Genomic DNA, 26,407 nt, shown 5'->3' with positions numbered 1-26,407 from the left:
TTCCACTAACTCACAATTGTTTACCTCAAAGATCTCCTCATGGTGCCCCTCATTTCCCCACGACCAATTAACACCCAGTGATGACAGCAGGTTGAGAGACATTATAGCTTGGCCTGCTGCTGAGGAGGAAAACAAACTTGTTGTCAGATTCACCAACGCGAACAATGGCGAGTGGATATCTCTCGACAGAATGTGCATTCTCTTTCCTCACCATATCAAACGGTCACATTAGTTCTAAGGCGGGGGAGTTGGTTAGGCTGATCCAGATAGCTGTCATGGAAACAGATGTCACTTCTGTTAGGAGGTGGCACTTCGCGCCACAGAAGCAACTGCCGGTGTCTTTGATTGCGACTCCCTCCGCCTGCACCGCGTGCGGTTCCCCTTGATGTTCCACCACAAAAGGGGGCCCCGCATACCATCACTGGATTGGTTGGAAAATTATTTGCCATGAATCTTCTAATCTAATGCACGTGACAAGAATCAGATGCTGCCAGTCTCCGAGCGGCATTCCGTGCCAGATGTGTGGTAATGACAGGAGAAGATGATTCAGGCTGCTCCGCCCATGGATCTTTTTCGCAAACAAAATGCCACATGTCTCTCTCTCTCTACTGGCCGCTTAGAAAGCACATCCTCTTGATCATGCCAGCTGAACAAGAGCAAATCAGAATTGATTGTGCAGGGGATTTAACACAATTGGAAGATTTGGTGAAAATGCCTTGTTTTAATTTTTTGCAGTTAACATTCATAGAGAACATAACTGTCTTTCTTTAAAAACAAACAAAAATAAAAACACCCCGAGTGGAAACTGAGGCCACGCCAAAGACCTACTTGTTGTGCATTCGAGATGCCAGAGCTGATGTTTGTATACGCTTTTTCCTGTTGACCCCTAAACGATGTAGGCCTCGTTGCCATTTTCTATTATGGTTTTATTTTCTATATGTACGTGTTGCATTATGCTTGTGACATGTTGAATATGTCCCATCTTGTAGTTAAACAAATAATAATTTAACAGGACAAGTCTTGCATCTCTATTTTCTTTGGAGTGTCGCCATTTCCACTCATCAGGTGTTTTTTTCCTACCAAGTATCGACTGCAGCTGAGCACCCACAGGCAAGGAAGCAATTAGAGGAAGCTCACCTGCTCTGCATCTCAAAACAAAAAGGAACATGTCGACAAACTAAAGAATATTAAGGCAAGCCTCTATGGCATTGCTTTCCAGGGGCAATATTGTTCCAGAATTTAAAATAAAACGGCTCAGCAAAAATAACGTATAAGAAAGAACATAGTCTGTGAAAATAATTGAAAATGCACATTCCTACTTGGAATGTCATGTTGTCCTGTTTACAGCTATAGCGTAGTTATTTTTCAGGAGCACATGCAACTAAAGTATTGTCGAACCCTGGCATAAAGTACCATAGTATTAAAAGGATTAAAATAACAAAGCAATGAAAGGATGTGAGATGCACTTCTTACACTTAAATGTTTACTTTATAAGCTTGTTGTGTTGCATCAAGTTTGCACAATATTTACTCCTTTCAAGCGCCACAAATGAGGAGCTCGTCGGATCCAACAAGCCAGCGGGGGGTATTGAACAGATGAATGCCAGATAGCGGTTCTGCTGAAGAAGCAAATGTGCCGAGATGGGATCGTTAACGAGCCTCAGCCAGGGCAGGGTGAAGCGCTGCCGACCTCCATCCTCCTCAGCGTGGACTGACCTCTGACTGGAGCACACGTCAGCCTCGGGCAGGGTTACACGTCTCCACACTAGCTGCGAGCGAACAGTCAAGGTCGGAGCCGGGCACACTTAGCACTGGTCCTCCAGTTTCCTCCACCAGCAGTCTCACCGGGAGGGGGAGGGGGGGGGGGGGTAGGCCACAGGGGTCCTTTTCTCTCCACCAGCAAGACACACAGCTGTCCTTATTTTTCTCCCAACACGTAGGTGTCAGACGACAGCTTAGTGAATGGTGGGACACGCACGGAAAACTAAGAGGCATCTGCTCACAGCACAACTATCAAAATCAAATGATGAAATTTGTGCCCTTAGATTTGCCACAGGGAATTTCACAGCTAAGATCCAATTCATGTCAGAGCATACATACATCCTTAAGTGACAAATAGATAAAACTGGGTGGAATCCCCCCCCCCGACGATGCGCCTACTGGCCCAAACTATTGGTCACACACCACGTCCAATGATCCTGGAATACGATGCTGTGATATGGGAATTATTTCTCCATGTGAAGGCATTCATTATCATGCAGTAGACGTGAGGGGATTTTTGGATGACAGACAGAATTTTAATTCCGAGAACCACCTTCATTCTGCTCTGATAAATGAACTAGAGCTCCACCTACTGTCTATGATGCATATTACAATTTATGTTGCATCGTCCTATGCATGTTACAAAGATGAATAATCCACTACAGAATCCGCAGAATGTTATAAAATGCCAACTATTTCAACATACCCCATAAGTGTAGCTACTAAACAATAACCGAATGCTGTGGTTAAAGCATTACTGCATACAACCTAAACACAAAACACCCTCAACAATTCAATATATATATGAAGCTTTATTAGCTGAAATGAAAGAAAACGAGAAAATACATTCCAATAAAATACATTCAATATAGTATCTCACATACAGACTTTGTTAAAAGAGTTACTCCCAAGTCATTATAGACATTGTTTAAAAGAAGCCAATTTGAATGTCAAATGAACAAAATTAACTAAATGAATTGCCCGGTGGTCGCTTGCCAAGAGTGTAAAACAATTGTTCTAGGGCCATCAATCAGATTCACAGTCAGATGGGTATTCATCACGTATGTATGGCTTTGCCGCTCCATCTCGAGACAGCTTGTCTGCTGCTTCGTTTCCTGTGTATCCAGCATGGCCCGGGATGTGCATCTGGAAGCAGAGGGAAAGGGCAGGAGAGGAGAAATATTGTTTCAGTGATCCAAGTACTGTTGGCCTAATCTGACAAAGATAATTTCAGTGATCCAAATACTGTTGGCTTAATCTGACAAAGATAATTTCAGTGATCCAAGTACCGTCTGCCTGATCGAACACAGAAATAGACATTCCCCAAGTTAAGGATTCAGATATAAACAAACAGACATTTAAAAACATACCCATACAACGTTGAGGTCTGCATTCAATTTGTCGAGCTTCTCAAAGTCGTCTTTGTTGATGACGGGTCCACCCGATTTGAGCGTCCAGCCATTAGTCTTCCAGGTCTTGACCCAGCTGGTCACACCTGAAGGAAACGACCACCCGACAGATGATGTTCAGACTATGAGGTAACCATCATGTCAGCAGTTAGAATTCGAAGACCAGAATCAATCAGTCTAGTCAACAAAAAGAAAAAAAGATTCCAAAAACGCTGGGACCACTGGAAGAAAAACACCGCCATGAGTACCGTAATTATCTGACTATAAGCCGCACATTTTTTCCCCATTTTTCGACCCTGCGGCTTATATAACGGTGCGGCTTATATGTGACTCGACGTGACCAAACCCGAAAATGTAAAAATCGAAATATTGCTTTTTTGACTGCATTGAAATGTTATTTATCTGTTCCCTTATTTGCTACAACTTGTAAATGAGTTAATTCTTGTTATTTGTCCAACAGTATTGTGTCCCAATGCTGGTGGGAAGACTGTAATTAAACATTAAAACACCTGCGGCTTATAGTCCAGTGTGGCTTATATATGTACACATCATTCAATTTAGCTGCTGCGGCTTAGTCAGGTGCGGCTTATAGTGCGAAAAGTACGGTAGTATTGTCTCCGACCATCACGTTCCGACTCCACAGCAGAGACCCTCATCACCTCCCGCCTGGACTACTACAACGTAGTCCTGTCCGGGGTTCCAAGCAAAACCCTGGACAGGCTCCAGTATGTTCAAAACTCAGCTGCCAGGGTTCTCACCCGCTCCAAGCCCTGGCAGCACATCACCCCCACCCTTATCCACCTTGACTGGCTCCCCATCAAATACTGCATCACCTACAAAACCCTCCTGATGACTTACAAGTCCCTCCATGCTCTGGCACCTCAGTACCTCACTGACCTCATCCACCCCCACACTCGGTCATGGTCCCTGTGATCCTCGGACACTGGTCAGCTCTCCATTCCCAGAACCAGACTGCAGACCTTTGGGGACAGAGCTTTCAGCGTGGCAGCTCCCACCCTCTGGAACTCCCTCCCCGCAACGCCCCAACTCTGGACTCGTTCAAAAAACTCCTCAAAACTCACCTCTTCAACATGGCCTTTGACCCCTAACTACTTCATTGAATGGTGTGCGTCTGTCTACCATGTTTGTTATTGTTGTTTTTTGCCCTATGTAAAGCGACTTTGGGTTTTATGAAAGGCGCTATACAAAACCAAGTTATTATTATTATTCCCAGCCTAGTTACATTATTCTAGGTCTGCAGCAGCCCACGTGTTAGAATGTAGTGAAGCTCCACTACAGAGGTGGTACTCACCGTCAATGGTGAATTTGCTGTCTGTGTAGAGAACCAGCTTCTTGATGTTCTTCTCTTTGGCTTGTTGCAAGGCTTTGCAGGCTGCCTGTGTCACCAACAGACAGGAAGTGGGTTTATTGCAGAATTGCTTCTACATTCATTCAGCAGTGGCGACTCACAGCCACCACAGCAAGAAACGCACCACAAGCTGGTAGAAATAGTCGTACGGCATTGTCCCAGTGTCCCGCAAATTAGAGGGTTGTCTTATATTGGCGCTCTAGAAATTATAGGCGTTGCGGTGATGAAAGCGCGACTATGGAGCGGCTCCCGGGTAGGCTAGCGTGACATCTTTATCAACGAGATTCCTTGCAATCTCAAGATCCATATGATATCAATGGCTTCTCGCTAGCTTAAAAGTACGGCCTTCAAAAGACAGTGGGTCTCATTCCCCAATATTTTCGAAAGAGTTCTCTTGGAAGACTTATCTTGGAACCGACTGAGACAGAATCAATGACAAGTTCACTCCGAATCCTCAACACGCTGGTAATATGTCTTAAGTGGCTCAAACGGTCACAGCTGAGATATCTGCGTTGGGGAATGGCACCATGTCTCAAACATGACCGTGCGTTCCAGTCTAGGTCATTTGCATACAAAACAACGCCTCCAGAGCTCCTTATAAGGCAACTAATGATGCAGCCGTGTGAAAATGGACGCGGAAGCTAGGGGTGGACGGTATAAACGGTATACACGGTATGAATTTGCTCTACGGTATGGATTTTGACTATACCTTGTAACCGGTAGAGCAGCTCTAAAATAGCAATGACGTCATGTAACCACAGCGCAACTATTTCACTCGCATTTGCCCCTAAAAATAGATAGAATATGTGCAAACTGGAAAAAGTTATTTAGGAGGCTTCGCGCAGTGGGCGTGTCAACACGCAATTGTCATTTCATAATAAACACATATCACCGCGGCGCACAGCAAGTTTCAATTTCAGTTCCTGGCATTTTTAACCAGTGGAGAAAGGTAAGATATTTCCCTATCATTTTTCTTATATGAATTATTCTACGTTAATAAAACATACCTGGTGATCAACTACAGTTTGCTGTGAACATTATGATGTGTAGTGTTCTGACGGCTGGGCAGCGCAAGCTGGATGTTGGATTTTGCGAGAAGCATATGCAGCTGCAGAGCCGCAGAATCCACCATAACCCACCCATCTGTACCGGCACCGTGCAGTACTCCAATTCAGCCATTGGCAATTCAGCTGTTGGGTGGGGGGCGCTGTTGAGCGGTCCCCAGATAGCCTTAAAACAGCTGAATCTGCTGCTCTGCAGCGACATACTCTTTGCAAATAAGTCGTTGCGAGGTGGAGAGTCATCACGCAAACCCACGATAATGTTGCCGTCTCTCTCTGCCAAATTTCTCAGTTCTTCGCTTGATATAATTAATACAAATGTCCAATATAACGGAATTCGTTAGCTCATAAAAATGTGATTATAACAGACTGCTGTTTATTAATGTCGGGCGACTGCCCACAGACACCCATTTGATTTAAAGTCGGCAGCAGCACGGAGTCTCAGGACTTATTTTATTTGGAATATAATGACTGTATACGCAAAAGTAGCCTAGTTTTAAGTTAAAATATTATAAATCTACATGCCTTGAGGATGTCATTTATATAGCCTGCCTATCGGGCAAAAAAAATAATTCTAATGGAAACACTGATACCGTGATATATACCGTTACCGTCTATGCTTCAAATTATACCATGATATACATTTTAGACCATACCGTCCACCCCTAGCGGAAGCGCTTTGAGAGTCTTGCGACCCATCGAAATTAGATTAATTGTATTGTCATCATATATAGTACAGCTCGGGCGTGCACACACACAACTGTATAGCCTACGGCGTAATGAATGAACGCAGTATAGGCTTATTATTCCAATGACTTGTTTCATTAGGATTTAGTAGATACTATATATGCTCTGCCCTACGTACAGTTCCTTTCTGTATACAGACTGTACTTATACTGTATGTAGGGCAGAGCATATATATAGTATCTACTAAATCCTAATGAAACAAGTAACTAGAATATATTAAGCCTATACTGTTCATTCATTAGACACGTAGGCCATACTGGCGCACACAAGACTTGTTATGGAATATTAATGCAGTCTATTTCCACGCGATTAGCTTTAGTTCTTATTTATTTATCCACTGTCATTTCAGTGTTGGTGTATAGGCTATATAGTGTATTTCAATATAAGTTTAATTGATTAATGATTCGAAGGAATGCAGGTTTATAGCTGTATCAAACAAAGGTCTGTCCCATTGTATACCAATCAATGGGATATATTGCATGTTGACCTGCATTCTTTCAAATGTATAATTAATCATTAAAACAGATATGTAAGAAATAAGAAATACAAATTCCACAGAAGGCATTAAATAATTATTATTTTCAATCATTTCACAATAATTGCATAATTGTGTTTGAATATCTGAGTAATTAAAGTAATTATACATTTGTCCAAAATAGCTGGTTCAGATATGGCTAATCCAGCTGCCCTGTGATCAGATGAATCAATATTATTTATTTTTCAAATGCGTAATTTCTTATCGTACAAATATTGTCATATTTATTTTAATTATGATTAAGTAATTAATTCCAAGGAGGCCACGGTCAAATCCGATCTCAGGAACATTTGGGGAATCGCGCTACCAGCCCTAATATGTCTTAAATGGGCAGAAATCTGCCTAAGAGGACATTTTTGGTCGTAAATCCGTTCGGGAATGAGACCCAGTGATGTTAATGTTGGATGATTCAACTGGCTAACCGGTAGGTTTGAGAGAATTGAAAGTAAGGCCAAGTTAACCATCATCAGGACTGAGGAGTTATAATTCCAAATTTAAGCTCATGGTGATCAATGAGGCAGTCCAATTTAAATATAACCTATGGTTCTATTTTTCACTTTGAGGTCTAGATTATGTTAGAAATAAGCCTACCAGCAGGCTACAGTATAATCAAGTTTTTATTTAAATAACTAATTTTGTATCTTACTTTTTAACACTACTTACCTTGTTTTATTAAATTAGTTAGTATTACGAATAGCTTACATTCTGGTAAAATAGGCTATACTTATTTTCTTTATAAAAACAAGATTTGATCTTCACATTTTTTTTTTCTAAAAATGTGTCGTAACAAGTGGGGGGGTCCTTATATTCAGGGTGTAAATAACCCCATGAAAGGTTTATTATTTTTAGGGTAATTATTACCCACTTCATATTTGTGATGTTACTGGTTTCAGTGTGTGCCTAAAGTGATCAATGTGTTGGGCGATTTATAGAGATCTATGCCAATTAATGTTTATGAATATCCAGGACTTTTATTATAAGAATTGATAGAAGCCTACTATGGTATGTGTATGTGTCCTTTGTTGAAAACCGTGTCGCCGTGTTGCGGGTGCAACCGTGTTTACGGTTGCGCTTTTGACAGTGAAATGTTCAGTTCAACTTAGCTCGAAGGAAATACACTAATCAAAAAGGTTTAATGGACCCGTATGAGGCCATAGCTCTTACGGTGGGACTTTGATTGTTTATAGAAGAGGAATGTAATGCTATGAAAAACTAGAAATAAACAGTGATTTTACCAGCAGTACGTTGCCAGCCACTTTCATATACGGGGATCCGTTACAGATATTCCAGGCCAATAAAGTATTTACAAAAACTATGATTTTGTTCCAATTCCTTCAAAAAGGCTCAGAAAAGTACAGGCTCAGTGTAAAAGGGGAACAAGTACATTTCAATCAATAATTGTGAACATGAGCTAATCTCTCCCAAAGCCAGAATTCAGAGATGCAAGACTCCAACTTGTGATGTCATAAAGTATAAAGTCTGGAGCTGCTCAATGACAATGAATGACTGCATTTGTGGACCCACAGAATGTTTGATACCCAAATAAGCTTTATTCCTTTGTCGTGTTCTAAGTTCTGATACCGAAGATTTACCTGTACACTTAGAACATCCCCCTAGGTGTGCTCAGTGTCAGCTAGAGATTTAGCACTCTAGTTTACAGATTTGAGAGAGTTGGTTCTTGTTCAATAATATTTTTGAATACTTTTCGGCATTGCATAGAAAAAGTAACACTAGTCTGTAATTCATGCACATTTGTGACAGCAAAAAAAACATGCTTGCCTGTAATTCTGCTCTCTGATTGGTCTGCCTTCCTTGTAGCCGGTCTGCAATGTTGCTGCAGAAGAGAACACTGTGAGATGGTGTAAAACTCAACGATGTGCAAATAAAACACACCAAGTCAGAACAACTTACAGCGGATGTTTACGTCCCCAGTAAACACCAATTCCAGCTCGAGCACCCTTCTTCCCATTGTACGAGCAGCAGCCATCAGTGTACACAACCACTGCATCACCTAGAGAGGCAGACACACACAACCACTGCATCACTTAAGAGGCAGACACACAACTGCATCACCTAGAGGCAGACACACACAACCACTGCATCACTTAAGAGGCAGACACACACAACCACTGCATCGCGTAGAGGCAGACACACAAAACTAAACAACTTCATCACCTAGAGGCAGACCCACACAACTTCATCACCTAGAGGCAGACCCAAACAACTTCATCACCTAGAGGCAGACCCACACAACTTCATCACCTAGAGAGGCAGACACACAAAACTAAACAATTTCATCACCTAGAGAGGCAGATACACACAACTTCCATCACCTAGAGGCAGACCCACACAACTTCATCACCTAGAGGTAGACAAATACAACTTCATCACCTAGAGAGGCAGACGCACACAACTTCATTACCTAGAGGCAGGCACACACAACATCACCTAGAGGCAGATACACACAACTTCCATCACCTAGAGAGGCAGACACACATAACTAAACAACTCCCATCAATGATAGTCTCCAAAAAAATTTCACATCCATAGATTCTAGTTCAGTTTTTGACTGCCTTGCTAGCCTAAATCAGCTGCCTGTAACCACCAAATAAAATTAATGTGCTCTGCAGGCTATGTGTTGCATTGTGGGGTGGATTTGGTGGACCCAAGTAAGATGGATGCCATAATGGTTCAATCCAGGTAGGGCAATTCATTATGGCACGTTGCCTCCAATGTTTCATCATCATGATCTTACCCATGTATGTGAATCCATCAGTGCTCACTGAAGATGAGAGACTAGCCTGCGACGACTCCTCCGACTGTTTGACTCTTTTGACAGATGACGCAGACTTTTTGACTCTTTTGACAGATGACGCCGACTCCATGTCCGAGTAGTTCCTCTTCTGGCCGAGGGGGATCTGCTCCAGCACCTCTGGTTCCCTTTCTGGGAGCAGGCCTACAGGTGCCCCAGAGCTTGGAGTTTCTGCAAATCACAGTATTCTCATTAACTAATTGATCATTGAGGCACTAAAGATGCTTTAAGTGGTATTACTATTCTTTGTTAAAATAAGTGTTAAACGGCTGTACATTCCGACAGCCATCACTGATATAGATTGTCTGGTCAGTAACATGGGTCTCCTAGTCCCTCCGCTCTGAAATACATTTCCTGGTATCCCTTCCCAATTTATCCAATCAGGAGAGCGAACCTTTGATTTTTTCTTTTTTATACTTATTTCAAGAAATCTTACCATGCCAAATTAGCTTACTGGACTGGTTTCGTCAGACCATTTATGCAGTATGGAGTTCTCTCTCCCGATTAGATAAAGTGGGAACGGGATGCCAGAACATTTATTTTCCGTTTACTGCAGAGCAGATGGACTGGGAGACCCATGTTTCTGACCAAACAATCTATATCAGTGATGGCTGTCTGAATGTAGAGCCATTATTTAAAAATGTAGACCACTTATTTGAACAAACAAAAAATATCACTTAGAGAGAGAACCTTTAAGTCAACTAACACTTTTTGGTAGCACACAACCCACCTCACTAAATTAGTTATTCTTGGTAAATTGATAAGCGGATCTATGGTGTGTGTATGCACACCCCTGTACACACTATTCAGCGGATTTGCTCTTCTGCAAGCTACCCTATGCTTAGCACTGTTCAGTTAACCTGTTGATATATGCATGCCGAAATGTGACATATTGTCTCGTTATGTAAATTATTACATTATCTTCCAAAAAACAGTTGTGCCAACCATTTCAACATACCCCATAAGTGTAGCTACTAAACAATAACCAAATGCTGTGGTTAAAGCATTACTGCATACAACCTAAAGACAAAACATCCTCAACAATTCAATATACAGTATATGAAGCTTTTTTGTAAACATCTGCATTCCGAATTTACACCCGCCAATCGCTTTGTAGCGAACACCAGCGCGCTATTTTGAGTCAAATTTCAAAAAGGTAAATGGATATACGGTCTTTTTCCAAGGCAACATATAAACAAAGTAATTCAGCAGCACCAGCTACCGCACACCTGCAGGCAGCCACAGCGAGTCCTGCCCGGGCTGCGTCTAGTTTTTTACCAACCATTTCCAGTTCCACGTTCTGCGATCTGATTGGCCACTGACGTTTCTGGTCGTGTGACATCTGCACCAATCGTGTGACGCCTGTTTCTATCTCTGGTTAAGCTTAGGCACTCTTTCGAAGTTGGTTAAGGTTAGAGTTTGTCTTAGAGCAGGGCGATAGAACACCAGCCCTGATTCCAAACTCTAACCTTAACAAACTTCGAAAGAGTCGTCTAAGCTTAACCAGTGATAAACTAGGCGTTAGGTAGTTTGCAGCCTGTTTGAGGCGGAAATGGGCGCAGTCGCGCAGATACAGGCGTCACGCGATTGGGCGCACATGTCACATGACCAGAAACGTCAGTGGCCAATCAGATCGCACCAGAAACGTCAGTGGCCAATCAGATCGCAGAACTGGGTTGGTAAAAAACTAGACACGCCCGGGCTGCCCCTGGGCATAGCACCGGATCACCTGAGGCTATGTATGTTGCTTTATCTTGGCAAACAAATGCTTGCTCTACGAGGGCATGATGAGAGTCAAGAGTTCATAAAATCGTGGAAACTTTTTAGAGCTACTGTGTGTACATTGTTTTCAAAGGATGAGGAGATCCAAATTACAAAAAACGTTTCCTTCATTGCCCGGCAGCACCGCAACTTGAGAACAGTCTTTCTCAGCAATGAGGCGCATCCGAAACTGGCTAAGAACAACAATGTGCCAGGAGAGACAGTCAACTCGGAGTCTGCTTCACATTGAAAGTGATCTCACAGACAAACTTAAAGCAGAAAAGATCATTGATGCCAAGACGAAACATTGCATTTTGCTGCATTAAGGTAAGACAATGGTTAATCATATTGGATGCCTTAATTTGAACACTTAATTTGCACTATATATTAAATGAGTGGGGCTCGCTGTAGTAGCCTAGTGGGTGTGTGTATAGGTGCACACAGCGTGCGCAAGCAAAGAAGGAAAATTGTGCGGGCTCACGCAACTCCCAACTATAGCCTGCCCTAATGTTCGGCTCACCCGCCGCCTATGCCCACCGGTGTATGCTTTCAGTTTCAGTTTCACTTCTAGAGTAGATTTAACTTCACGTGACGCAGAGAAAGAAGCCTCTAGGGAAGAGATGACATGTTACACAACAATGGCATAGGATTTATCCATATATTGGATTTAAACACCGCAGCAGCTGGACTGAGAAGGAGCTCTGCAAAAGTACGTTGTGCGCTTTTCTCGGATCAGCTGTGAGTGAAAGTCGCGCGAAAGAAAGTTGGTGTGTGTTATTTGGCGAACAAGAACATGATGAATGTTTTCAGTAATGACCCTGCTGTGTTACATGAGGAATGCATCATTGGCCTTCAATCAGATTCAGAGTCAGATGGAGTGTATGTACGTATGCATGGCTTTGCTGCTCCATCTCGAGACAGCTTGTCTGCTGCTTCGTTTCCTGTGTATCCAGCATGGCCCGGGATGTGAATCTGGAGGCAGAGGGAAAGGAGAGGAGAGGAGAAAGATTGTTTCAGTGATCCAAGAACTGTTGGCCTAATCTGACACAAAGATAATTTCAGTGATCCAAGTACTGTTGGCCTAATCTGACACAGAAAGATAATTTCAGTGATCCAAGTACTACTGTTGGCCTAATCTGACACAGAAAGATAATTTCAGTGATCCAAGTACTGTTGGCCTAAACTGACACTGAACGATAATTTCAGTGATCCAAGTTCCATCTGCCTGACCGGACACAGAAATAAGTGACATTCCCCAAGTTAAGGATTCAGATATAAACAAACAGACATTTTAAAAACATACCCATACAACGTCGAGTTCTGCATTCAATTCGTCGAGCTTCTCAAAGTCGTCTTTGTTGATTATGGGTCCACCCGATTTGAGCCTCCAGCCATTAGTCTTCCAGGTCTTGACCCAGCTGGTCACACCTGGAGGAAACGACCACCCGACAGATGACGTTCAGACTATGAGGTAACCATCATGTCAGCAGTTAGAATTAGAAGACCAGAATCAATCAATCAGTCTAGTCAACAAAAAGAAAAAGATTCCAAAAACGCTGGGACCACTGGGAGAAAAACACCGCCATGAGTAGCGTTGTTCCCCAGTGTTCAACTTCTGGCTGCTTCCCATCCTTGTTACATTATTCTAGGTCTGCAGCAGCCCTCGTGTTAGAATGTAGTGAAGCTCCACTACAGAGGTGGTACTCACCGTTAATGGTGAATTTGCTGTCTGTGTAGAGAACCAGCTTCTTGATGTTCTTCTCTTTGGCTTGTTGCAAGGCTTTGCAGGCTGCCTGTGTCACCAACAGACAGGAAGTGGGTTTATTGCAGCGTTTCTTCTACATTCATTCAGCAGTGGCGACTGAATGGCGACAAGAAAAGCACCACCAGCTGGTAGAAATAGTCGTACGGCATTGTCCCGGTGTGCCGCAAATTAGAGGTTTGTCATATATTGGTGCTCTAGAAATTATAGGCGTCACGGTGACGAAAGCGCGACTATGGAGCGGCTCCCGGGTAGGCTAGCGTGACGTCTTTGATATCAACGAGATTCCTTGCAATCTCAAGATCCATATGATATCACCGGCTTCTCGCTAGCTAAAGGTACGGCCTTCAAAAGACAGTGATGTTAATGTTGGATGATCCAACTGGCTAACCGGTAGGTTTGAGAGAATTGAAAGTAAGGTCAAGTTAACGATAGGTTATGTAGATAACCTAGTTATATTAGTATTGGCTAAGCGTCCCGCTCTGAGCCTTACGAGATACTCCTATCTCCTGTGATACCTAATGTATCTCCCACGAACAAAAACACATGCACCCCACCTGTATGGGGCCCCGCCCCTTATGGTGGCACCGCCCATATAACCATGACCCTGGTCATGAAACACCCTTCCTCGCCAAAACCCGTCCCAGGAAAAGATCCCTCAAGAGGGAACTCAGGGCGCGCAGAGCGGGACGCTTAGCCAATACTAATATAACTAGGTTATCTACATAACCTATCGTTATATTTCGTATTGCATCGCGTCCCGCTCTGAGCCTTACGAGATAATGGGGAAGAGCGGGCGCGAGACCCGACAGATGTACCCCCTGAGGACCCGTAAGCCCACATCAAGGGGTGCGGGGAGCCCTGTCACCCCACCCTTCCTAACGAAGGGGGGGCGCAGTCAACTCCACCTGAATGCGAACAAGAGGGAGCCAGAACCCCTTGAACACACCGTACAGGCGGAACCACGTGTGACTCAACACACTGCGGCCCATACCCATACACTCCTGCTACCCGACCAAAGGACGGGAAGCAGGAAAGGCCACAGACCCCAGAACCGCCTGGGAGACAGAACCCCCGGTCATGTCCATGAGGAAAAACCTTACAAAGGAGCCCGGGGAGGACCATGAAGCTGCAGCACAGATGGCCTCCACCGAGGCCCCACCCAGGAGAGCGGCAGAGGCAGCCACCCCACGAGTGGAGTGCGCCCTGACGCCCCCAGGGGGATCCTGCCCAGCCAGCGTGTAGCAGAGGGTAACACCCTCGCACAACCAATGGGACAGGCGCTGCTCCGACAGTGCCTTACCAGCACGAGCCCCACCGTAACAGACAAAAAGCTGGTCGGTAACCCTGAAATCCTGAGTACGGCTGAGGTAAATCCCCAAGCACGGACTGGACATGACAGGTGAAGGCCCGCATCTAACTCACCAGTGTGAGGAGGAGGACGAAACGCCTGAACCACAATATCCCAGGAGCGGAAGGAACTCCGGATATTCTTAGGCACGAAAGCAGGATTAGGTCGCAGAGTGACACCGCAATCGGTCCGAAAAGACAGGCACTCTGGATGTACCGAGAGAGCACAGAGCTCACCTACGCGTTTAGCGGAAGTGACAGCCAGAAGGAACGCGGTCCTGAAGGACAGCTGTCCCAACGGCGCCCGCTCGAGCGGCTCAAACGGGGCCAAGGACAACCGACCGAGGACCAATTGAAGATCCCAAGTCGGAGCCAAGGAGCGTTGCACCGGCTTAACGCGTCGAGCGCCAAGCAGGAAACGCTTCACAAGAGGGTGGCTGAACAAGACACCCCCTCAAACCCCTCATGATAGGAGGATATAGCTGCTGCATATACCCTCACCGTCGAAGCCGACAGTCTATCAAGGAGAGACTGGAGGTAACTAAGGACAGCAACCAGGGGGCAGGAGACTGAGTCCTGGCCCCCCGCCTTACACCACACTTGGAACATACGTCATCTGCCCGCGTAAGCGCGACAGTGGAGGGAGCATGCGCATTCCAGATGGTAACACCATCAGGATCAAGAACCTGCGCCCCTCAACCTACTTGTCCCAACAACTGACCTAACAGATGTATGGGGAAGAATCCCTGGCGGCACGGCATCGGTCCCAGACCTGCCTGGCCATGTCCAGACGCAATCCTCACCCGTCAGGATGAGGGCCGCCCCGCGACAGTACACCTGCACCCACATTCTCCCTGCCGGGGATGTGGGGAGCCCTTAGGCCGCGCAGATGGAGGACGCCCATAGCCAGCCGCCCGCCGCCTGGTGCAGACAGGGGGAGCGTACTCCTCCCTGTCTGTCGATACACGACACTGACGTCGTATCGTCCGTCCTGATCAACACCATTTGTGGACCAGAAGGACCGCTTTCAACACCAACACATTGAACGTAGCGCAGACCGGGCAGCATGGTTTGCCAGCTGCCCCCTACTGCGTTGGCCCGACGCATCACCAGCGAGGGAGGCGTCGGTGAAAACGCGACGTGAGACAGCGCCGTAACCGTCCTAGGACGGAACCTCCCGAGCGTGTTGACAACACGCTCTGAGATGGATGCCCATAGCCCTCCAACCGTTGACTGGGAAGAGGAATACTCTACATCCAGTCTACAGCAACCCCAGGCTGGTAGAGACCTGCCTGGTACGAGACCTGACGATCCACCTTGACCGCGAAGGACCAGAACGTCATCAGGGCAGAACACTCCGTAACCCCGGATGACGCAGAGGCCCCAGTGCGGCCTCCACGCACTTGGTGAAGATGCGGGGAGCCAGAGAAAACCGAACGGCAGCCTCTGGTACTCATACGCTAACCCTGCAAAGGAAGCGTAGGTAAGCCCTAGGATGGAAGATCGGGGATGCGCATACGCATCCTACAGGTCTATGGAGGAGAACCAGACCCCCACCTGACAGTGTTCAACAGGTAGGAGACGATCCAAAAAATGCTGAACCTTCCCATGGGACAGGTCCAGCCTGGGTCTTACACCCCTCCCTCCCGACTTCTCGGGCAGAGAACACCGGGAGGAGAACGCCACGACGATGGCTTGCTTCGTCCACAGAGATTGGATCTCGTCGACCAGAGCTGTCCCTGCTGGAGACCCCGACAACAGGGTCTGTACCAAACCTGAAAACGGGTGGGGTTGTGTAAACGCAAGTCCCCGCCTCACCATTCTCTCCATCTACCTCGACATATGGTACTGCCGTAGTCATATGTGACGACACTCCCAACGCACCCGCCGTCACGTGGCGCAGGTCCGCCAGGAACTGTAGATAGTTGGCCCGGCCCCCCCCGCTGTGCGAAGACAACCCTGGAATCGTGCGAGGAGCGCGTTCCGTGTCGGAACACCTGACCCTGACACCACCCACGAGGCAATCGCACCCAAGGGGGAACCCCGACAGAAAAAGGGCCTGTCTGATACGGGGGGCTTCCGATCAAAAAAGCCCCCCCACTGAACACCCCTCCAGAACATGCTGAAGGAGTTGTTCTGCAGCCGGACATGCAAGGTGTAAGGCCCCCATGGGTTCCTACACACCGTAGCCCTGCAGTGATATCACTACCACCCCAAACCATGTGAGCTGCGACCACTTGCCAATATTCCAGGAGTGGGAGCACCAACATGATACCTGGCCTGGCGAAGGCGAGGCCGGGGAAGCCCGCACTGTGTGCCTCAAAAGGTTTCGAGCCCCCCTGCTGACAACACTTAAGTTGACAGACGTAACACCAGGCTCAACCAACACAGTTCAAGGTGTGGGAGCCGCTTGACAGCACAACATTCTCACGGACAGACCCAGGCTCAGCCATCAACTGGGTGTCAGCCCCTGTCTCCATGAGAAGCGAAGAATGGGGCCGCATACGCTTCAAGAAGGTTCGCGGCCCGCAGCCAAAGGAACACACCCAGAGCCCCGCTTCTGAGGGTAACAGAAAGCGGACTGAGCGGGGAGCGGGCTGCTCGCGGCAAAATGACGACGGAGTGGTTTACCAACACCGAAATCACCCAAAATGGCCGATCCCTCGGCCGCCAAGACTGTCGGCCTCGCGATACCCTGTCGATTCTCCAACCAGGGCACCACTGGCGGGGGAAACATGGCCGCCTGTCGAGGGCCCCGTCATCGCCGCTGACGAGGCCGTGCTCTCTCTTCTTCTGGCTGCGCGGTGTGAGGCGGTGTAGGGCCTAGGACAATACCGCCCGCGCTCCAGCAGAAGACCAAAATCCCCTGCGGAGAGGGGAACCCTGAGCGGTTATAGCTTGCGGCTGGGTCAAAGCTAATAACGTCAACAACCTTGCGCGATGTGTCGACGTCGGCCGGCCCTCAAGGCCCCTCCACCAGACACCATTTCTTTAATAGAAAAAACACCAATTCGAACACAGTTCTAATCGTTGCCAATTCCATACCGTGGCGGTACAAGCCTTAACAGCCCACCAGCCACTCGCCAGGCCGACCCATGGTGTCGGCCGGGCGGGGCATTGTTTCAATATATCAAAAACAAAGGACTGACGTTAACATGGAGCACCAGTGGTGATTGCAAACAGCACCCTCCACTGTGGTGTGGACCATGAAAAGGTTAAATGAATAAAAGAGCTAAACCACAAAAACTGTAGAATGAGCAAACCCATACACACAAAGTTTAAGGGGAGACGGACCAGACCCGTCTTCATTCAAAATATTCACAACAGAACACCAGCCCTAGTTTAGCCCATTTACCAAAAAAGGTAAACAAAGCCCCCCCCCCGCACTACTCCCCCAGTATACCGATTGACCGTCAGTATGAATGGTTTGAGAGGAGAGAAAGCTGTAGCAAGACAGACCTTCTCATAGCAGAGTGACAAAATGAAACAATAGCCCCCTACACAGGGCCGCCCCAGGAGATGGGGGCCCTCGCGTCTAAAAACGCACATGGCCTCACATTTCTCCCAAGCGGCCCTGCCCTTATACTACTGCAGCCTAACGCCAGGCAATGTGGAACCCAAGACAACAATTGCCTGTGCACAGACACGCAACATGTTTACCATGTCGGCTGGACCCATAGCCCCACTACCCGACGCCAACCCAGATGGGAACACCGTTCAACAAACCCCGCCGGAACACAAGGTAATACCTGGCTAGAACCTAGCCACGACCTACCCCGTTGTCAACCCATTTACCCGAAAAAGGTAAATAGAACTCAAAACCCCACAACAGCTACCGACTGACCTTCATTGATGAACCGGGCAAGAGGCGGGAGAGTGACAACATCTCACGGCGGAGACATTAAAACAGCATAGCAATTAGCAGTAGTGATAGCATGCGGCAGTAGCGATAGCATGTTAGCATAGCTTTAGATGTTTTAGCAGCACGCCCAAGACAGCTTGGAAACCGTTCCCTGCAGAGAACGTTCACCAAACCATCTTGCCCCTGGCGCCAACACACAACAAGGTTGTGTTAACAACACAAACCAGCATTACTAACACTAATACCCATGCCTGAAGACACAGGGCCTACCTGAGTACAAGCTGGCCCGACAGCCAGCCTTGTACAGCTGAACCTCGATGTGCAGTCATCAAACGAGGAACATCACAGGCCCGTCGTGTCGCCGAAAACATGCGTCGAAGATGCCAGGGGCCAGCAACCTCCGGTAAGCTTCCAACATTATTAATCTTCCTTAATCTTTTCATTCCGCTAGCTCGTATGGTGCACGCATCCAATACGCTGGGACGAAAATAGAGGAAGGGTGTTTCATGACCAGGGTCATGGTTATATGGGCGGTGCCACCATAAGGGGCGGGGCCCCATACAGGTGGGGTGCATGTGTTTTTGTTCGTGGGAGATACATTAGGTATCACAGGAGATAGGAGTATCTCGTAAGGCTCAGAGCGGGACGCGATGCAATACGAAATATAACCATGGTCAGGACCGAGGAGGAGTTATAATTCCAAATGTAAGGTCATGGTGATCAATGAGGCAGTCTAATTTAAATATAACCTAAGGTTCTATTTTTTACTTCGAGGTCTAGATTATGTTGTTATGAAATAAACCTACCAGCAGGCTAAAGTATAATCAAATAATTTAATTTAAATAACAAATTTTGCATTTTTATCTTACTACTACCTCGTTTTATTAAATTAGTTAGTATTGATAATAGCTTACATTCTGGCAGAATGTAAGCTAACTAATTCTGGTAAAATAGGTTATACTTGTTTTCTTTATAAAAACAAGATTTGATCTCGAGAACTTGATCACATTCTAAAAAAGAGTCATAAAAGGTGTGTGGGTGCGGCTGGGTGGCGCAGCGGCCTAATCGCTCGTCACCAACGCGAGAGACACCGGTATCGAATCCGGCTGTCAGCGTTGCCTCTGGCTTGGGCCGGCCGTCATACTGACTCAATTGGCAGAGTCAGCGGGAGGGAAGCCGGTGGGTGGTAATCTGGTCGTTGTAAACAGCGACTACTACAGGTCGGTCAGGGCGCCTGCACAGCGAGGAAGGGAGATGGTGAGGGTAGTGTGAGCCTCCCACACGTTACACCTCGCCAATGAGAGTCCGCGCTGGCAGGTGAAAAGATGTGGCTGGCTGACTCTGCATGTATCGGAGGGGACATGATAGTATCTATCAACCCTCCCTACGACCGACCAGTGGGGGGCACATGCGAGCAACGATCAAGACAGGGGAGGGGGGAATTGGCACGACTAAATTGGGATGGGAGAAAAACAGAAAAAAAAGTAGATAAAAAATCAAATAAATAGGTGTGGGGGGGGGGTTCCTTATAATCAGGGTAATCTTATATTCCAGGCCAATAAAGTATTTACAATTTTGTTCCAATTCCTTCAAAAAGGCACCGAAAAGTACAGGCTCAGTGTAAAAGGGGAACATCACCCAAAATATGAATTCCATTATGTTATTTCCATGGCCAAGTACATTTTAATCAATATTTGTAAACATGAGCTAATCTCTCCCTAAAACAGAAATCAGAGATGCAAGACTCCCAACTTGTGATGTCATCAAGTATAAAGTCTGGAGCTTCTCAATGACAATGAATGCATTTGTGGACCCACAGAATGTTTGATACCCAAATAAGCTTAATTCCATTGTCGTGTTCCAAGTTCTGATACCGAAAATGTACCTGTACACTTAGAACATCCCCCTAGGTGTGCTCAGTGTCAGCTAGAGATTTAGCACTCTAGTTTACAGATTTGAGAGAGTTGTTCTTGTTCAATAATATTTTTGAATACTTTTCGGCATTGCATAGAAAAAGTAACACTAGTGATGGACTGTAATTCATGCACGCTTGTGACCGTAAAAAAGAAACCATGCTTGCCTGTAATTCTGCTCTCTGATTGGTCTGCCGTCCTTCTAGCCGGTCTGCAACGTTGCTGCAGAAGAGAACACTGTGAGATGGTGTAAAACGTTGTGCAAATAAAACACACCAAGTCCGAACAACTTACAACGGATGATTAAGTCCCCAGTAAACACCGATTCCAGCTCGAGCACCCTTCTTCCCATTGCCCGCACAGCAGCCATCAGTGTACACAACCACTGCATCACCTAGGAGGCACACACACACAACTTCATTACCTAGAGAGGCAGATACACACAACATCGCCTAGAGAGAGGCAGATACACACAAAATCATCAGCTAGAGAGGCAGATACACACAACTTCCATCACCTAGAGAGGCAGACACACATCACTTCCATCACCTAGAGAGGAAGACACAAGAACAATCAACCAGCTAGTTGACAAACAAGTAATTAAATTAAAGTTTGTTACAAATCAGTTAATTTGAGTGGTTCAAAAATATCCACAGCAACTGTGACAATGGATTGATCATCTGCTGGCAAAGTTATTTTTCTAAACAAAATCCTTTTCCCATAGCAATAAATTGTAATGGAGTAAACAAAGATCGAACACATCTGGTATAGTCATCCGTTTCCTGTCCTCCTCTACCCCTTCCTGTGAATATTAATGCCAGACTAGGTTAAAGGTCTTTGAGGTCGCATACCAGTTTATGTTATTGTTGTAGCGATGTAAGTTGTAGCTCATGTAAATCAATAGAAAGAATAAATGAAAGATTTTGGGAGAGAAGTATCCTAAGTTGTACCACATGTGGAGATGAAACTGAAACTTGTTCCATATAAGATATAACAAATGAACATTAGCTTATTTCTCCTCTCTTCCCTTCTCTTATTCTCTTCTACCCATTCCTATCGCTTATTCGAATAGCAGGCTTCATTTCTAATAAATATCTGTTGAACTATAGTCAATGCCTCCTGGTTATTACATATTTTTATATTGTGATAAGTATTCCCTTTTTCACATTATTAGAATCCACATTCAAGAAAACCATAACACCGATTGCACACTGGTCCCATGCATTAGTTTACATTTGAAAGCTTCCTGTATTGTGATACCATCTTGAGGATCCTTTCATCATAGCCTGACATACCACATTGAGAAATAAACAAATGGCTTGCTGGTGAAAATGGTTGTCAATAAAGTCAGTTTAACTTACCATGGTGATGTGATGGTGTCTCATGCCAGAGGGAATTCCTGGCACTGTGGTTACATTGAAGTACAGGAAAAGTGTGCTGTGCCTTGCTGCTGTTGTTAGTACAGACAAGTAGTATTTTCCCACACTTTATGTGATTACAGCGCCAGGAAATCCCCCTGGGATGAGACAAGACACAGACACATCACCATGGCAAGGCAAATTGATTTGACTGATGACCATTTTCACCGGCAAGCTATTTGTTTATTTCCCAATGCGCCGCTTTCAGACCTTATGGGGCTAGCTTGCAGATGTTCTATGACTACTTTCCATTAGTGCTTCTAGACATTAGCTAGCTAACAAAACCCCAATTGTAACTCATGCAAATGTTACATTGTAGCAGCAAGGCAATCAGCAATAGAACGAGGGTGGCCATCTCCAGCGATGAAGGAGTCTTGTGAATTGTCACATCCATAGATTCTATTCATCAGTTTTCGACTGCCTTGCTAGCCAAAATCAGCTGGCTGTAACCACCAAATAAGTGTGCTCTGCAGGCTGTGTTGCATTGTGGGGTGGATTTGGTGGTCCCGAGTAAGATGGATGCCATTATGCTTCAATCCCAGTAGGGCAATTCATTATGGCACGTTGCCTCCAATGTTTCATCGTCATCATGATCTTACCCATGTATGTGAATCCATCAGTGCTCACTGAAGACGAGAGACTAGCCTGAGACGACTCCTCCGACTGTTTGACTCTTTTGACAGATGACGCCGACTCCACGTCTGAGTAGTCCCTCTTCTGGCCGAGGGGGATGTACTCCAGCGCCTCTGGTCCCCTTTTTGGGAGCAGGCCTACAGGTGCCTCAGAGCTTGGGGTATCTGCAAATCACAGTATTCTCATTAACCAATTGATCGTTGAGGCATTAAAGATGCTGTAAGAGGTAACAGCTCTACATTCCCACCTTATCCAATCAGGAGAGAGAACCCTCGATTATTTTAAACTTATTTCAAGAAATCTTACCAAGCCAAATTTGCTTACTGCACAGACTGTTTTTTTGCAGTATGGAGTTGTCTCTCCTGATTAAAGTGGGAACGGGATGCCATAAAATGTATTTTCTGTTTACTGCAGAGCAGAAGGAATGGGAGACCCATGTTACTCCAGACAATCTATATCAGTGATGGCTGTCAGAATGTAGAGCTATTATTTTAACATGTAGACCACTTATTTGATCAAACAAAATTGTATCAAAATTGTGAAAAATATAGGCCTACTTTGTTTTTCAATAAGCACAAGGTTTATATATATATATATATATATATATATATATATATATATATATATATATATATAAAAGGTCCCCCTTCTGCATGACTGCATTAACTTGCAGGACAATCTCATTTGAGAAAATCTCAACTTTACAGATGTGTATTAAATGAATAAATCCTATGACTATTAGTTGACTAATAACTGAGTTGTTATTACAAGGACAGCCCTGTCCCGCTAACATTAGAGATATTAATCTAAACCTACCATTGATGACCTTCGGTGTGGCTGATTGATTGACGCCTCTGACAAATGACCAGGCATCCTTTTCAGATGCAAACTTCTTGTAACTTGCACATGGAAACTTGTCCACCTGGCTCTTGCAGTCATCCCTACACCACAAGTAAAGAGTATACCAACGTTTACATCTTAAAAAGGAGGGAATTCACACATGTTCTTCCCGTGCCCCAGCAGTTTTTGTGAACATGCACCACTCTCGTCTAAAGCTAGAAATCAGTGAGGACCCTCAACTAACTCTTGATTGATTGATTGATTGAAAACTTTATTAACAGATTGTAGAATGGGTACAATACAGTACGGCTCAATACACACAATTGTTAATGGGATGCAGACAGAGAAAGACTTTCGTCTTGTTTACATCAGGGTCCCCCATTTTCAACTCATAAATTTATGACATACACAACATACAGATATATCATGATTTATGACATACAGATATGTTACATTTGTGACATACACGATATGCAAATATACAGTACTGTTGTTAAACAGAGATCCTAAAATAAAATATATACATACGAGGGGGAGGAGACTGTACATTGGGAGGGGGTGGGTGGGGGGGGGGGGGGGGGTTGCAAGGTGCAAGCATAGGGAGGGGGGGTTTGGACATTTACAGGGGCCAGTTTCAATTGCAGCCTCCCGTAGGTGCTCTTTGAGAGCGGTTTTGAAGGTGGGTAGGGAATTAGGGATTCACATTTTTTTTTTACAGCTGTGGGTAGGGCGTTCCACATTGATGTGGCATAAAAACGTGTTTAGCCCTTGTTTGAGACGAATCTGGGTTGAACATGATTAGTGGAACTCCCTCTGGTGTTGTGGTCGACTGGTCGTGGTATTCACTGACCTTTGGGAAGTATTTCGACATGTACATGGGTACCTTAGTGGTGTAGTGTATCTTGTAGACCAGGCCCATTGCAAGATGCTGTACTCGTCGTCTACTCTAAGCCATCCTAGGTTGTCAAAGTGGGCAGGGGTGAGGTGATGCCATAACATGTTTGAGTGAGCTCTTACACCCAAATTCTGGTTCAGACAGTCTAGCAAGGCTAGTAAATATAAGTTGGGTGCAAGCCCACACAAACATTGTATGGCCTCATAAAGTCAGAGTCCCAAGGGGAAAGGATAGCTAGTATACCAAACCTATACTATGGCTCAACGTATGGGGTTGGGAGGCAATACCATAGGCCAGAAAACAAATGCTCGATTCAATGTATAAACTTAAAAAATTTGGTATTATTTGACAAAGCCAACAAAGTAACACTGAGGCAGTCTTTGCAAGCATTTGCTTTCTGGCCTTATGGTATTTTATCACAACCTCACACTGTGAGGCTGAGCTTCACAAGAACAAGTTACAGGTTGAAAAAACCCTCAGCTCGGAACTAGGCAAAATCTGCATATGGCTCACTGATAACAAACTATCATTACACATGGGCAAAACAGAGTCCATTCTCTTCGGTTCAAATAACAAACTCAGCAAGACCGACGGCTTCTCAGTTACAGTGGGTGACAATATTGTCACAAGGAAAGATGAAATTACCTACCTGGGTTCCATCCTAGAGGCTAATCTTTCCTGTGACAAAATGGCATCCAATGTAATAAAAAAAAGTCAACCAACGAACTCGATTCGTGTACCGGATCTCCTCTCTGATAAACAAGAATACCCTGAAGACTCTGGGAGGAGCACTCATTCAAGGGTACTACGACTATGCTTGCACCTCATGGTACCAAAGCACCTCAAAGGCGCTAAAAACTAAATTACAAACATCTCAAAACAAACTGGTCAGACTACTGCTTGACCTTACTCCTAGAACCCACCTCACCCCTGCCCACTTTGACAACCTAGGATGGCTTAGATAGAGAGTAGACGACAGACAGAGTACAGCAACTTGCAATGGGCCTGGTCTACAAGATACACTACACGACCAAGGTACCCATGTACATGTCAAAATACTTCCCAAAGGTCAGTGAATACCACGATCACAACACCAGAGGGAGCTCCACAAATCATGTTAAACCCAGATTCGGCTCAAACAAGGGACTAAACACGTTTTGCAATTATGCCACATCAATGTGGAACGCCCTACCCAAAGCTGTAAAGGAATGTGAATCACTACCCACTTTCAAAACCACTCTCAAAGAACACCTACGGGAGACTGCAATTCGAAACTGGCCCCTGTAAATGTCCTAACCCAACCCCCTCCAATGTACAGTAAATGACCAAGTATGGTTGTCAATATTCCAATGTACTGTTTTGCTTGTATAGTTGTACAGTGCCCCCCCCCCCCAACTTCCTCCAATGTACAGTTTTTACGTCAAATGTATATACTCTCTTTTCTGGACTCTTTTTGTATCACAAACAGTACTGTATTTGCAAATCTGGTATGTCATAAATGTATAGATGTAGCAGTACTGTCTATCTGTATGTCATGTATGTCATATATGTCCTGATGAATTGAAAATGGGGGACCCTGATGTAAACAAGACGAAAGTATTTCTCTGGTCTGCATCCCCTTAACAATTGTGTGTATTGAGCCGTACTGTATTGTACCCAATCTGCAATCTGTAAATAAAGTTTTCAATCAATCAAGTCAGCAGCTAGTGTCCTCTACAGTCTACCCAACGTGTCACCACTCACCAGGTTGTATAGACGCCGGGTTTGAGTCCTTTCTTTACGGCGTAGAAGAATTTCAATTGCTTAACCATGTCTTCTGAGGCAATGCAGAGTGTCCTGCGTACTATGCGGTAAAGACAAGTCAATCTCAACATCACTCAGTCAAGCTTCAGTAAAGCGCAGGTGCCCGTCATGGTGGTGCAGATTTAGAGACGATAGAAATGGGAATAGTTTATCTGTGGCTGGTTTAGGTTTGTTAAACTACTGCACACAAGTTCATGCTACCGAAATGTTTTGATTGCAACCAGTCTTCCACAAAATAAGTTATAAATGCCCTGGAACGTAGTTACTGCACAATTTAACACTATACCAGGCATCCGCTATAACTGTTCAAAATAAACACTTAACGTTATTTGTCCTTTTATGAAACGTGTAACGTTACAAAAAGGGGAAATACCAAATGTCTGTTGCAACAAGCGAGGAGAGCTCACAGGTACAGGGTTATTTCTTAACTTATCTATGGTTCCCGTACTTCCGGGTTCCCATGATGCCAAGCTCTTC

At 45.3% G+C, this 26,407-nt stretch overlaps 1 protein-coding gene across 3 annotated transcripts; it reads right to left on the bottom strand.

Moving 5' to 3' along the window:
• Positions 1-2,558: 2,558 nt before the first annotated feature.
• On the bottom strand, positions 2,559-26,348 carry rnaseh1 (ribonuclease H1). 3 transcript variants are annotated; one of them, XM_084313756.1, is made up of 15 exons: positions 26,304-26,331; positions 25,871-25,970; positions 23,209-23,333; positions 22,359-22,556; positions 20,636-20,735; positions 20,509-20,578; positions 13,163-13,247; positions 12,758-12,882; positions 12,342-12,426; positions 9,637-9,864; positions 8,793-8,892; positions 8,661-8,715; positions 4,482-4,566; positions 3,131-3,255; positions 2,559-2,906 (listed from the first exon to the last, which is right to left on the bottom strand). In XM_084313756.1, exons 2-15 carry the CDS (start codon positions 25,936-25,938, stop codon positions 2,787-2,789), a joined length of 1,569 nt encoding a protein of 522 aa, XP_084169882.1. In that variant the 5' UTR covers positions 25,939-25,970; positions 26,304-26,331; the 3' UTR covers positions 2,559-2,786. The 3 variants fall into 3 exon arrangements, with proteins under 3 accessions (XP_084169882.1, XP_084169880.1, XP_084169881.1); XM_084313754.1 differs by having other exon boundaries at positions 25,871-26,348; XM_084313755.1 differs by having other exon boundaries at positions 20,509-20,563; positions 25,871-26,348.
• Between the last annotated feature and the right edge of the window lie 59 nt (positions 26,349-26,407).

Source organism: Notolepis coatsorum (genome assembly GCF_963971535.1).
Source record: "Notolepis coatsorum genome assembly, chromosome: 5".
Classification (NCBI taxonomy): Eukaryota; Metazoa; Chordata; class Actinopteri; order Aulopiformes; family Paralepididae; genus Notolepis; species Notolepis coatsorum.
The sequence above is the reverse complement of the archived record's forward strand: the minus strand, read 5'-3'. Positions and strand labels throughout refer to the sequence as shown.